The sequence below is a fragment of the Crassostrea angulata genome, chromosome 6 (assembly GCF_025612915.1).
Source record: "Crassostrea angulata isolate pt1a10 chromosome 6, ASM2561291v2, whole genome shotgun sequence".
Taxonomy (NCBI): Eukaryota; Metazoa; Mollusca; class Bivalvia; order Ostreida; family Ostreidae; genus Magallana; species Magallana angulata.
The window spans coordinates 35,963,010-35,976,474 of record NC_069116.1 but is presented as its reverse complement, the minus strand read 5'-3'; the positions used below and the strand labels follow the sequence as shown (position 1 = coordinate 35,976,474).

Here is a 13,465-nt window from a genome sequence, read left to right as displayed (position 1 = left end):
ATCTTTTTCATTGGGGCGAGTTGTCTTGACTGAGGGCGAGTTGTCTTAATTTTGGGGCAAGTTGTCTTGAGCTTGTGGCGAGTTGTCTTGGGGGCGAGATGTCTTGGGGGCGAGTTGTCCAGCATTCCTCAATATGATTATTCTATATAACGTACATGTCATCTGATTGGTCTAGAGAGTCACGTGACAGTGTGAACAAAACATCTTGTCTCTCGGGAAATAAAAATCATGTCTCACCTATTCGGAAATCTCTGGTTTATTCATTCTTAAGGTATAAAAAAGCCAATATGAGCATATGATGTTGAAAAATATGATTAAATCAAAATTATTTAATAGTCATTTAAATTTTCTTTATGCCACAAAATCAATTTGACTACATTTGATTTGAATTTATGAAAGAAAAAAGAGACAATAACGAAAACAAAAAACAAACAATCACGACGTTATTGCTTTTGACAAGTCGAAAATTATTTAAGAATTCGACATATTTTGTATTAATAGTCATATGTTGTTTGGTACAATAAAACTTTTATTGCATGAATGTTCGGGAAATATAAGATTTATTTCCCTAGAAAAATCTTTTTTCCATCAGGTAAAGTCCTTCGGAAATATGACTTTCTTGGGGGAATAAATCTTCATATTTCCCGAACATTCATGCAATAAATGTATAATAATATCTTAAAAAGAAACTTTTTCTCATAGCAAATTCTAACTATAATATTTTATTTAACAGGTTTGTCAGGTTAGAATTTTTTCAAATTTTAACATATTTATAGATTTTATTCCAATTAACAAAATGTTAAAATTTCAGAAAAATTGAACATATGAAATTTTATTCTATCTGTTTTGAACTAACTTAAAAGGGGGAGGGATGGGGGTGTCAATATTTTGCAGTAAAGTATTTCTGAATTTTATTAGAAAATGTCATTCACGTAATGTTATGGAAAAATGAATTTGAAATATTCTCCCCTATACATGTACAGGATGGAGAATACACAATCAGTGTATTTAAGAAACAACATCTGAATGATGAGCCTTATGGCTACCTTGGAAGATACCGGGCCCACTACAAAGACATTCAGGACATTATTTTTGGAATTCACTTGGACTCCAACCAGCCTCGCCTCCTGTCTCTTGGAAAGGATAGAGTTTTGGTGAGATTTGATAAAAAAAATCATGATAAATGACAGGGTTATGCACATTTAAAATTGACATAGCTGAACAGGACTCAGAAATAGGGATACGCCATTTAAGTCTTCCCATCTCCAATATCAGTATAGCAGGTATATAAGCCATTCAATTACACCTGTTCCTGAAGTTACAAACCTTATTTGAGTATGATCTCATACTTGAAATTGTTTACTGTTCTCCAAATATTACTCATACTCAAGAGTTTTGAGGTTATAAAACTTTTTCATACTCATACTCTAACAAGTACAAAAATAGCAACTTCATGAGTAAGCTATGAAGCTGACCCAAGGACATACTCGAAGACATGCTCAAAACATCTAATTAAAATACAGTGCACCAAATTAGGTTAAGTCCTGTCGTAATGTTAATGTCTTTTACGCCATTACTTTATTGAATTAATTGATCAAGTCTTTTTGAAGAATTTCCTCTTAAAGTCCCAAATTTTTTCAAAGCCCTTGTGTCTGTCTTATTCTACCACATGTGTCAACTCTTTAGTGCATTTTATATGAAAAGAAAAAAAAATATTTATATATACACGCACACACACACACACACGCGCACACAGATATTTCTGGACATGCGGGTATGGCACGCCAAATTCACAAAAATGAGCTAAACATAGTTTCACATTTGACAAATTAGGTTTATCGACTGTTAACTATAGTTTACGAACCTCAAACTGTAGTTAAAGATTCGTTAACTATAGTTTTAATCTGTAAAACTATATTTAACGGTTGTAAACTATTGTAAACGAATGAGAATCTAAGTTTATCTGTCTGCAAATAACGTTAACGATAGATTTTGCTGATAAATATAGATTCACATCTGTAAACTATAATTTACATTCGTTAACTATAGTTAAGAGTTGTTAATCATACACGGACGGACATGGATAGACGGACAGACGGACTGACAGACAGACGGACAGAATGAAACCAATATACCCCCCTAAACTTCATTTAAAATGATTTGAGTTAAAAGCGAGTTACAGAGCCTACAATTCTTTGCTATGTAAACAAAGCTTTCATTAACATATTGAATGTTGAAGTTAAGATTCCAGTTTTAGACCTAAAATGAATGTGTTAAATACTAGGAACTGTTTATTATAGTTTCATTAACATTTTGAATGTTGAAGTTGAGATTCCAGTTTTAGACCTAAAATGGATGTGTTTAATACTTAAGGAACTGTTTATATTTACCAATATAATTATATTACTAGGAACTGTTTATTATACCCCCCGCAAACAAAGTTTTTGGGGGGGGGGTATATAGGAATCACTTTGTCCGTCCGTCTGTCCGTCTGGCTGTGCAATCGTGTCCGGTCCAAATCTTTCTTATGGAGAAACATTGGAAGTTCTTACTTCACACAAAGAGTGTGACCTAAGGGTGGGTCATGACCTTGACCCAAGGTCATTTGGGCAAGGTCAAGGTCACTGGCAGAAAAAGTGCAAAATTCGTGTCCGGTCCATATCTTCCTTATTGAGAAGCATTGAATGTTCTTACTTCACACAAATATTGCTTTTGACCAAAGGGTGTGTCATGACCTTGACCCAAGGTCAATTTAGGAAGTTCAAGGTCATTGTTTCAAAAATGCTAAATTCTGTGTCATGTCTTGTATTAATGGAAATATTAGGAGCTAAAATTAGACTCAAAGTTTGCTCTTCTCAGGCCACATAAAATTATTTTTAGATCTCTGAAAATGGCCTGCCACGATGAAATTTTTGTTTGGAAAAAAAATGTGTGGAAAAAATTTTTCGGAAAAAAATCAGGCTCAGTATACCAATAATTCAAAATGTTTCAATAATAAATGGCTGCTTGACATGTGGATTTCGTTTGATTCGAGTCATGGTTGTTAACGGAAGGATGTAAATGTCCTCATGCATTTACAGTTAACTTAAAATAAAAGGGAATTAAAGGATAGAAATTGGTTTGTTTACTCCTATTAGCCTTAACAGTTTTAAAAAATAGAGCAGTTGTTATTTATAGAAAATTGACAGTGAAATAGATTCATCCAATATTTTCTATAATAGGAAAAATACACGCGTTATGATTTTTTTTCCTAGCGGGGGGTATCAATTGTGAGCTTGCCCACAGTACCTCTAGTTTATGCTTAAAATGAAGAGGAAGGTAGACAAATTAGCTTCAAAAACATTTTTTTCTGTAATATTGAACTTTATATGTAAGCAAAAATTGGGCAAAAGCCTTGTTTACATGACAAAGAATGGTGACATCTATATCTTGCTTATAACTCTATGACTGACTCACAAATTTCATTTATTCATTAGAAATGCATCCCTAAAGCATTGTTAAAAATAAAAACAGAAAAATAGAATTTGACCAAAATCGTGACCATGCCCCTTTAAAGGGGCATGGTCACAATTTTGGTCAAAAATTATTTTTGTAGTTTAATATTAACAATGCTTCAGAAAGGCATTTTTAATAGGCAACCGAAACTTGAGTGTCATTTGTAGAGTAATAAGCGAGTTACAGAGCTTGAATTCTTCGCTATGTAAACAAAGCGTTTGTTTACATTTTGAACGTTGAAGTAAAAATTTCAGTTTAAAACCAAAAACAAATGTGTTAAATGCTAGGAATTGCTTATCCATGCTTGAAATTAATAAAAAGATAAACAAATAAGCTGGAAAAAGATTTTTTACTGGTATATTGAACCTATGTGAACAAAAACAGGTACAAGCCTTGTTTACATGACAGAGAACTGTGAGCCCCGTATCTTGCTTATAACTCTATGAATGACTCTCAAATTTTATTTGATCATTAGAAATGCATTTCTAAAGCATTGTAAATACAAAAAACATAAAAATAGAATTTGACCAAAATCGTGACCATGCCCCTTTAAGAGCAATGTGTTATATCCATAGAACATACTAAATTCCACAAATTTTCTTGAGTTTGCCCCATGCAAACACAATATTTTCTGTGGCGAATATCACATGCACTTCTAACTGCCCCTCATGCCACTGATGCATTCAAAATTTGCAACCAAACTTCCTGTATTCTCTTATGTTGATTCTGAGTGGTCAGTTAATCTGGCAGCGACCAGTGACCCAAATTTGTAACTCTGTTGAAAATGAATTCTAGAATGATGTAAGTCTCCTTTGAGGTGTGTAATAAGCTATAACTGCTTTTACTGCAAAGACTGCTAGGAAAAGTCCTTAGAAAAACTGCGGCCACTAAAATCTTTACTGTTTGGAACTGTTTAGCTCATAATTTTCTGCCTAAAAACTGCCTATCCACTGTTAAAATAAGCAGTTTACTCTGCAGTGGGAAATGACAAAAGACCTCTTATCTTCAAATGGATTAACATTGATGGTCTCCTTCATTGATATATTCCACCTATTGTGACCCCTGGTCTCCCTACAGTGGATCACTTCTGATGAATCTCCATATTGTAAAATGACACTAGGCAGCTGTTAGGGGACTTTTGTTTCCTTATTGATTAACAAATTGATTACAACATTGATTTAGGATGTAAGGTGACCTCTGCATGGTCTTCTTTTGTGTGTTAAAAAGAACGTAGATTTACATTTTTATCTTCACTTGTAAAAGAGCTCTATAAGTGATCATTAATACACTCATTTTGTAGAACTATTTTCTGGTGACCCTAGGTCCTAGTTGAGCGTAAGTTTTGTCCTTCTGTCCCTAGAGCTAAGGTATAGATAATCCGACTTTCCTCTGACTCAAGGACAAACCTCCCCCCTCCCCACGCATGCACGTGCGCACACACATCAAATAATGAAAGCAGGTTAACAGTAGAGTCTCAGATGAGGATTTAGACTTCAAAAGGAAGTTTAAAATGCAAACATTTGACTTTGTCTGACATGTCATTCTAAATCAATTAGGGCTATGGCCAGTACACAGGTGAATATCAAAGCCTATGGGCCTCTTGTTGTTAATCTGATACACAATGTTTAAGAAATGAATGTTTTTAAATTGCCTAGATAATGCATTTTCACCCATAATATTTCGTGTTGTGAAGAGATGTTCTGCTTAACTGTAAGTGCCCTTGTTTAAGTAACTTCAATTAGGATAATTCACATTTGCCCTATTTGAAAATATATTTGCAGAGATATTATATTAGTCCCAATAGGACAGCACTAGTTTCAACTAGTGCAAGAATGTAGCTCCCTCTCTGATCTTTAGATCTAATCACTTGCAAAAGCTAAAACCTCTGACATTCTCACTTCATCATGACTTCTTTTCTTTCTATAGGTGGAATATGATTTAGAAAACAGCTCAAAAGACAACTTACGGATCACTAGCTCTGACCGAATTGAACAGAGTGCAGTTCCGCAATGTCTGACATGGTACCCCCCAATCACGAAGGAACACTTCATTGTCACAGCCAATGACCAGTTCAAGTTCAAACTATACAATGCAACCACTAAAATGTGCAGGAAAACACTCCTAGGACCAACATACGGATCTCCTATCAAGAAGTATGTTGTTTCTTCTTTTCTTTTATTGATAAAATTGAAGATACTTTTTTTAAAGGTTCCTCCACACACCCAAATTTTATTTGATGGATGGATTAAGAATCTTTTTTTTTTTTTTTTTTTTTTTTATATATATATATTTTATTCAATAAATTACATTACAAGCGAGGCAACATCTCCGCAGAGACCCTCAGGTATATCGTCACCTGGGGTGCCAGGGGCCCCCTGGATCCGATAAGTTATAATTAATATCAATATTATATATGTATATATTCAGTTTGAGTTATGTCATTAATACAAGCATATAAAGAAAAATATTAATAATACACAGAAATAGTAGTTTTTCTAAATCATCTCGCAGGATGACATATTTAAGTATTTATAATAGTAACAATAGAACAGAAAGAAAAATATATAATGTATGTTTGACATTTTAAGTATATTTGAAATACATATTATAGAAAATATAAAAATATACGTATATAACGAAAAGACTATCTCATTTAAACAAATATAATATGATGGATGATTTTCGTCCTTGAATTAAAAAAAAAAAAAAAGACGTTCATATAATGAAATACATGCACATATGGTTGCTGCCATAGGGGATATCATCACACATCTTACAGAGTCCTCGTTTTCCCCTATAGCAGCTCCACTGGAGAGACAGAAACCCTCCAGTAGCGTGGAATATGAAATTAATTTATAATTGGAAAGTAAATACATGCATAAGGAAAAAAAGAAAAAGAAGATACATGAAGACTAGACATCCAGAAGATGTATACATGTACTCATATTAAACATAAGCCCATATCAGTTTTGTGATACATTGTTAATCATAGTTCAAAAATAATATTACAGCTTCTCAAATAAAAGCCTAAGCATATCTATGTTAAAATTACTATATTTTGATTTTTTCAGGGCTAAGTAAAATATTTTTGTGGACGTTTTCACGTGCGAAATTATGTCTTCTGGTTTTTCAATATCATCATTTATTCTACACCACATCTTGTATTTATAAATTCTAAGTGCTACAAACGATATAACATTATTATAAACGATAACTTTGTTATTGATTTCTTTATATAGTCCAACAATTACATGTTTCCATGAAACCACAAAATGTAAGATAATGCTAACAATATTCCATATTTTTTTGACATTTGTACAATCATATAGTAAATGTTTAATTGTTTCATTAGAGTGCTTACAATACAAGCATGCACTAGAATTGTTTTTCCATTTACTGAGATATTCTCTACTTATAAGTATGTTGTTTAATAGTTTATAGTTAAAATCTGCGATTTGTTTGTCAAACATGTTAACGACTTTGTTTATATAAATGTTTTTTATCCATTCTGATCCTTCAATATTAAGGTCCTTAAGTATTTTCTTGATATAGTATGGCTTTTCAAATTTGTGATCTCTAAAAATCTTATAGTAAAATTTACATTTTTTATCATCTATCGATTCATATATGTTACCATGAAATAGAAACTGCGGTCTGTGAATAACAGTCGTATGTTTAGCCAGACCTAGGTCAAACTGTTTTTTAAATTTATGAAATACGTTTACCCAAATTTTATTTGATGGATGGATTAAGAATCTTTTTTGAAAAAAGATTTTACAAAACGGGGACCAATTATTTTAAAGATTTTTTTTGAATTTTTTTTTTTAGTGAAATGGGAAAACTTGTTATGGCTGCAAACAGAGTATTTAAGGTATCCCACTCCTCAATGTTCTTGTATCAAGAATTTCTTGAAAAGTATATCAGTGAAATCTGTAGACAAAACAAAATATACAAAGAAAATGGGTGGTTAGTGTTCACCCCTCTGAGTTATGGCCAATTTAATTTGACCTTTTTGCATCTAAAATGCAATTTCAGCCTGATTAAGATTTGTTGTCAGTATTTTTGTGACCTTTTTGCACTTAAAATGGACGATTTTTATAATGGTTACAATTTGATTTGAAATAATTTTTTTTTTGAATATCAAGAATTTCATAAGGTTAATCCAGTTTGCCTAGATATGTATTCAGTATCATTTTGACATAATAAAACATGGGGGTCAGTGATGTCAAATTTAAGATAAATGGCGTCAAAGGTAAAATTCCCACAACATTTGGCTTAAAAAAATTTCTATATATTTGCACAATTTTATGATAAACGTCTATCACTCTCTCAAGATTTACTTTTGTACATGTCACACAGAACCTATAGAATACGTTACAAACCTATCACGTTTAAAATGTGAATAATGAATAAAGTATGATAAAAAGAAAAGTACATTGAAAATTAATAAAATTGCTTGTTTCTGTAATTTTCGTCTAAAATAACCTTCTGCACGAAAAAATAGTTCCCCCGAAAACATGTTTTGTTTCTTGAATTCAAATGAAATTTCTTTATGAATGTTGGATAATTATGAAATAATAATCATTATTCGTTATTTTGTTATGATTAAATAAATAAAATCATATTCATTTTAAATATAATTATCATCTGCGCAAGGAAATCAAAACATGAGGAGTGAGATACCTTAAGAGCTTAAAACTTGATCTCAATTGATGTGTAATATAATTATCAAGAAACACATGCCAAAGATGGTTTGATCAAGTTTTTAATTTTATAATAAAATTTTCATTCTTTTTAGATTTTCCAATTTTTTGTGAATTTCACTTTTTCATTTCAATTTCTTTTTGAAATAATATTGTATACCAATATATAGTTTAATATGAGTGACACTTTATTTGTTATCCATAGGCTTAAAAAAATATCTACAATTCTTGATTTTCATAAATATTTTTTTTCAAAATTTATGTTTAGTATGTATTTATAGACAATTGTATTGCGAAAAATTGTTACCAAATATTTTGCCATTAATCATCCTGTTGCTTAAATGATGTTTCTGGTTTTTATTCAAAATATACAAAAAAAAATTCATATAAAATAACTGAAGACCGATATGGATCTCATATTTGTACAATCATTTAAAAAAAATGATTCTTTATTGATCCATTACAGTAGTCCCAGTGGCTTTCGTGTCTGGTTCTTTTTTATACACAGCTTGATAAATTTATAGTTTTGAACACATCAATGATAATTTATGATGACTTGTATTTGTTCAGTGGCATCAGTACAAACATATTTGTCAAAAGTAGAGGAATAAATAAGTATGCCAAAACACGAAAAGAGGGGTAGGGGGTACTATAGAACTTGTTTCTACGGTTTTGCCAGCTAGGATCCAAATTTTCATAATCATTTTACAGTTTGAATGAGTATATCCTGTAAGTGGCTGTTCGTTATGTCTATTTGGTACGTTTTCATTTTTACCAATGTTTGCCAAAAACCCCCCCCCAAAAAACAAAAAAAAACCAACTTGTAAATGTAGTCAAACAATATGGGGGTGTAGATGTTCAAGAGACTATTAAACAAAATCTAGCTGGTCAATTTAGATAAACTATGTTTTGTTGTTAACTAAATATATAACTCTTAATAAATGTTTCATAAGAATAGTATGTAAACTATCTAAATTTTGAGAAATTTCCAAAAGCATTAAAATTTGTGAATTTTTGGAAGGTGGTGTGAAGAATAAATGTAATATTTTTTGTATATTTTCTGTAGAAAATCAATAAGACTTTTTCATTTAACGAACTATCATTTTTTTTCTTAGATCATAACCAAATATAAGGTATTTTGGCGCATAATTTAATAAATTATGAGATTCTGCTTCATTGTGTTAAAGAGACAGTACAGCTGAAATCACGTGTGAATAACATCAGATTTACCTTTTTTATCATTAGAAAGTAAGAAATAACGTTGTTTGTAATAGTTGAAATACATAAAAATCCCTTTCACATACCTAATTAACTTTATTTTTTTTCAAATATCTTTTTTTTTTTACTTATAAGACTTATGTCGAATATTGTGTATGAAAATGTGCATATCTACTTATATTTAAAGATCCTATACATCTATGTTGAAAAATTATGTAGTAAGTACTTTTACTATTGTATTAAGAACAAATGTAAATAAACAATAAAAAAAAAAAAAAAAAAAAACTTAATTATGAGCTTCCGGAAATTTTAGGGTCGTACAAACCAGAATAATCTTATATCATTTATTTGTACCATGTGGATTTTGATTGACAGTAATTGACACGTGCTGAGAACTACAATATCTTCATTCGACTACGGTCATCACTTTCTCAGTAATTTATTTATGGTTTACCAATTTCGGTTCATTTTAAAATGAACAAACATAAATATGTCAAATAACCCTTCAGGGGGCCTCACTTACAAAAATGAATTTAGGTTGTAGCAACTCCTATGAGAAACACGCAAAATACATGCTTACAAAATAATACTTGTGGTTATTTAAAAAACTTCCAACAATTATTACCTGGGAGAAATAGAAAAGACATATTTTTATTAACAAGCATGTCCGAGAGAAGCATGTGTTTTGTTTACAGTATACACATGCATAATAGTATAGAAGGCTGAACCCTGTAACACGTTGCGAAGTTTATATGTATGGGTTTTACGTAACTATTAGTTTAATGAAATAATTGGATTTAATTCATGGAGAAATTTATAATTTTCTGAAAGTTTATACTTTCATGAGTAGTACAAAAAATTAGAGACATAGATAACTTATTATTTATGTCTCTGAAAAATACCGAACCCTAGCTGATCGAAAAATTATTTAAAATCGTTTTTTTTATAAGATGCTCTGTACTGTCTCTTTTTAAACTTTTGTGTGTTGAATTTTTGGACCTTAATGTGAGCTGAAGGCCACTGTAGGAAAACAAAAATGTAAAGGTACAAATAGTTTGGCTTCTTTAGTAAGTTTTAAAGTTGTTTTAAGGTAATTCACTACACCAAGACTTATACTTTTTAAGACACTACGTCACAAGATGGCGATTTAAATGTTTTGTTAAACTGATTGTATCAATCGATTCAGATGTATATCATCATAGCTCAGTGGTTAAATTATCAGGCTTGTGAACCGCAGGTCATGAGTTCAAATCCACCTGGTTTTTTTTTTCATGTTTACTGAATAAAATTTTTGAAAATATCATTTTTTATCTAAAATTGCACATTTTTTCGCCCATTTGACATACATACTTCTTATCCATCATGCTTTCTATCATAATCAAGTAATTTTTTGCTGATTTGAAACACTATTTCAAGGTGTAGTGAGGGACCTTAACTGTTCAATTTTTAAAAAAGTTTGGTTTGACACAAATTTCTAAAACACTGGGTCTACCTTGAATAATGCCCATCTTAAATAGGTAGTTAGGGGGTGACCAGTTTTTAATTGGTTGTTGTGATTGTTTTTTTTGCTATACCCTCGGCGTCGGCGTCGGCGTCTGGACCTGGTTAAAGTTTTTGTTGCAGGTCCTGTATCTAAGTTATTACTTGTCGTATCTTCACCAAACTTGCATGGATGATGCATCTGGACCTACTTATGGACTTGAAAGACTTGGATGCTGAATGTGGGTCCTAAATTTCAGATGCTGGAGGAGGTTAATGTTTTTGGAGCAGGTTAAAGTTTTTGTTGCAGGTGCCTTTTGATAGCAATATCTAAGTAACTGCTGGTCCGTACTTCACCAAACTTGCATGGATGGTGTGTCTTATGATACTGATGCACCAGACAGGCTTGAATGCTGAATCTGAGCTATGGGTTTCGAATGCTGGAGGAGCTTAAGGTTTTTCGGGCTAGTTAAAGTTTTTGTTGCAGGTGCCCTCTGATGATTATATCTTGGCTACTACTGGTCTTAACTTCACCAAACTTGCATAGATGGTGGGTCTTATGATACTGATGCACCAGCCACTTGAATGCTGAATCTGAGCTATGGGTATCGGATGCTGGAGGAGGTTAAGGTTTTTAGAGCTGGTTAAAGTTTTTGTTGCAGGTGCCCTCTGATGATTATATCTTAGTTACTACTGGTTTTACCTTCACCAAACTTGCATGGATGGTGCGTCTTATGATACTGATGCTCAAGACAGGCTTGAATGCTGAATCTGAGCCATAGGTTTCAGATACTGAAGTTGAGGTTAAGGTAGGTTAAGTTTTTTGGAACAGGTCACATGTTTTATAGATAATAGTACTATTTCAAACTTGCATAGCTGATTAAACTATAATATGAATGAATCGCAGAGGAAGTTTCAGATGCAGAGCTTGATCTCCATTTTCAAGGATGCTAAAAATCTATCTTAGTTATTACTAGTCCTAACTTCACTAAACTTGAATGGATGGTGTGTCTTATTATACTGATGCACCTGACAGGCATGGATGCTGAATCTGAGCCATAGGTTTCGGATGCTGGAGGAGGTTAAGGTTTTATTAGCTGGTTGAATTTTTTGAAACAGGTGCCTTCTGAAGATGATATCTTAGTTATTACTAGTCCTTACTTCACCAAACTTGCATGGATGATGCGTTAATGATACTGATGCACCTGACAGGCTTGAATGCTGAATCTGAGCCATAGGTTTCGGATGCTGGATGAGGTTTAGTTTTTTTGAAATAGGTCACATGTTTGATAGATAATAGCTTGCATAGTTGATTTAACTATATTAGAAATGAAATGCAGATGTAGCTTCAGATGAAGAGCTTGATCTCCATTATCAAAGATGATAAAAAAATCTCCTATCTCACTCAAACCTGCTTGATAGATGTGTTTGTTGTTAAATGATATAACATGATTCCTATGATAAAATATTGTATGATATGATACACTATTGTTTAATATGATACAATATAATATCATATGTTATAATGGAAAAAATTATATGATACGATATGATATTGTATCAATTTTTTTGATATTTTATGATATGATATTGTATCATGATATTGTTAGGTTTAATATATTATATTATGATGCAATATTATATAATATGATATTATATTATTCATTTATTATATTATCACATGATACTCTTACATATGATTTTGTAAAATGGAATATTGTATCGTATGATATGATAATGTAAATTATATAATATTGTATCTTACGATATTGTATAATATGATATTGGTTTCTATAATATAGTATTATATCACATGAAATTGTATTATATGATATTGATATGTTATATATGATTATATCACATGAAATTGTATTATATGATATTGTAATATATATTACTGTGTCACATGATACAGTTTGTAAAATATAATATTTTGTTTTCCTTTGAACTGAAATGTCACACTTTCATTGGTTTAGACAAAGCACGTGATTGCCTCATATATCTCTATATTTGTTCGGTTAGAAATAATATGAGGCAATATGGCCGTCATTGGCCGACGCTTCCCTTACTCATTTCGACATTTCATAGTATTTAATGCATAAGCCGCATGCTGTAAGTTCTTAAAGTATTTGGAGTAGTTTCCCTTTGTAATTCTTTAAAATTAGAGTAGTTGCCCTTAGAATATTGACGTCACATTGTTTTGTCTGGAGCAGAACAAAATAGCAGCGTCAAAATTTGCTCAAATCTCTGCAGAGGAAAGGGAGAAAACTTTTAAAATTGAATAGCAACAAAACATTGTAAGTGAACATAGGTCGAAGCAAAGATTTTTAAAGAGTATTTGAAAGGTGAGATTGAACATTTTGAAGAGTTTAAATGAGTTAAATTGGACGAGGTGTCAGGCATCTTGTACATTGCGTAGATCATCGCTATATGTGAATAAATATGTCGCTTGACAGTCCTCGGGAAAATTTAAAAATTAAACGATACTTACAAAGTAGAAGTTTGATTGTAATTCTCCGAAGTATGCGTCAGTATTAGAGATCAGGTGAGATTGCAAAGCTATTCCCAGA

At 31.6% G+C, this 13,465-nt stretch overlaps 1 protein-coding gene across 1 annotated transcript in view; it reads left to right on the top strand.

The window, feature by feature from the left end:
• Positions 1–13,465, top strand: part of LOC128187904 (cilia- and flagella-associated protein 251-like) — an 87,801-nt gene that overhangs the window by 47,490 nt on the left and 26,846 nt on the right. The window contains exons 14-15 of the mRNA XM_052858586.1: positions 984–1,154; positions 5,422–5,648. Of these exons, the coding sequence (XP_052714546.1) occupies positions 984–1,154; positions 5,422–5,648 (398 nt within the window). The remainder of the gene's footprint in view (positions 1–983; positions 1,155–5,421; positions 5,649–13,465) is intronic.